At 34.5% G+C, this 1,622-nt stretch overlaps 1 protein-coding gene across 1 annotated transcript in view; it reads left to right on the plus strand.

Moving 5' to 3' along the window:
* Positions 1-1,622, plus strand: part of POSTN (periostin, osteoblast specific factor) — a 31,429-nt gene that overhangs the window by 3,405 nt on the left and 26,402 nt on the right. Inside the window, exon 2 of the mRNA XM_012643821.1 lies at positions 1,438-1,595. Within this exon, the coding sequence (XP_012499275.1) occupies positions 1,438-1,595 (158 nt within the window). The remainder of the gene's footprint in view (positions 1-1,437; positions 1,596-1,622) is intronic.

Genomic DNA, 1,622 nt, shown 5'->3' on the forward strand with positions numbered 1-1,622 from the left:
TATCTTTGTGTTAATCATGAATTTATCATAGTGATAAAATACTAGAACACACTTTTCATGCACTGGATGGTGGGCAATACCACAGAAGCTTAGTCATAAATTTAAATTAGTTCAGCTTCCCTTCGAGAACAAAATTCCTCTCTACAAAATCCCCTTTCTTTGAACTTGTCTGGGAACAAGAAACGCACTACTTGGCAAGGAATCGTTTTCTCTGGTTGAACAGCTCTGGTTTTATAATGTTTCTTATATTGAAATTTGGTTTTCCATAACTCTGCCAACAAGAGAAAAAATAGTTCATCTATTTCCTCTTTGAGATGACAGCCATTCCGATACTTAATGCCAATCATCGTGCCCTACCTCGAGCTACCCTCTCATCCCCAAAAAGATCGTCTCTTCTCTGGGCTGATCATCTCTGGTTCTTCCATGTGACATGGACTCTGCAGCCCTCCCCATCATGACGACCAACTCATAGAAAGTCTCTAGTCCAGTAATACTTTTCTGACTATAATCCCAGGTTAATATCTACAATGCATGTGGGTCTGAGCAGCTGAGAGAGTATCAAGACAAGTACCTCATTTGGGGAGCCCTTGTCATTGATAACCATGTCATATCATTAGCTCATATTGAATTTGTAATCAGTTAAAGTTGATTACAAGTTATTTTACTGAACATTATCAAGTCAAGGCTCTCTAAGGTTTGTTTTTTTAATTTAGACATAGGATTTACAGACAACATTGTTAAATTTAATCTTGCTTATTTTGACTCAATTTCTCCATCCTTTGGGGATCTTTTAAAGTCCTGGTTTTATAATTTATTAATTGTGTAACCTAGTCTTGGGATATTCACAAATGTAATAGCCATTTCTCCTATGCCATCATCCAAATTGTACTAGTTTCCAAATCATATAGAGTCAGAAAAAATAAGTTGGCTGCACATTACTAGATAAATCCCAACTGGTTGACATTCATACGTGAGTCTTTCTTCTGATACACAAGAGAAATATTCTGGAAGCATTAGATACTTTGATCTCCTTTATTGCTGATATTATAAAGAGAGCAAGCAGACCTACATAGTTCTTTTAGGGACTCAAATCAATAGAAATTATAGATTCAAATAACATATTTGATATTTAATCATAATTGAATTATTATTGACATAGCAGAATTGAGACCTAAATAGACTAAATGTTAAACCAGGTTGATAGTTTAATATTTGTTTTTCATCAACACAAAGGATATATGACATAATAGTTTTCAATAGCATTTTCTTATTTAGCACTCAAAAGGCAACTTTCATGTAAAATTGATGATTCATAGAATGTTATTGCAAAAATTGTTAGTTAAATGTATTGGGAAACTTAATGAAAGTTTAAATGATTATGAAATAATATCCCGAAAATATTATCCTCAGTACTTATCCATTTCTTGATTATTTCAGTTTTGCCCATAGACCATGTTTACGGCACTTTGGGCATCGTGGGAGCCACCACAACACAGGGCTATTCTGATGTCTCAAAACTGAGGGAAGAGATCGAAGGACAGGGATCATTCACTTACTTCGCACCGAGTAACGACGCTTGGGACAATTTGGATTCTGTAATTCATTATTTTTATCAACATATT

The sequence above is a fragment of the Propithecus coquereli genome, unplaced genomic scaffold, assembly GCF_000956105.1.
Source record: "Propithecus coquereli isolate 6110/MARCELLA unplaced genomic scaffold, Pcoq_1.0 Scaffold201, whole genome shotgun sequence".
Classification (NCBI taxonomy): domain Eukaryota; kingdom Metazoa; phylum Chordata; class Mammalia; order Primates; family Indriidae; genus Propithecus; species Propithecus coquereli.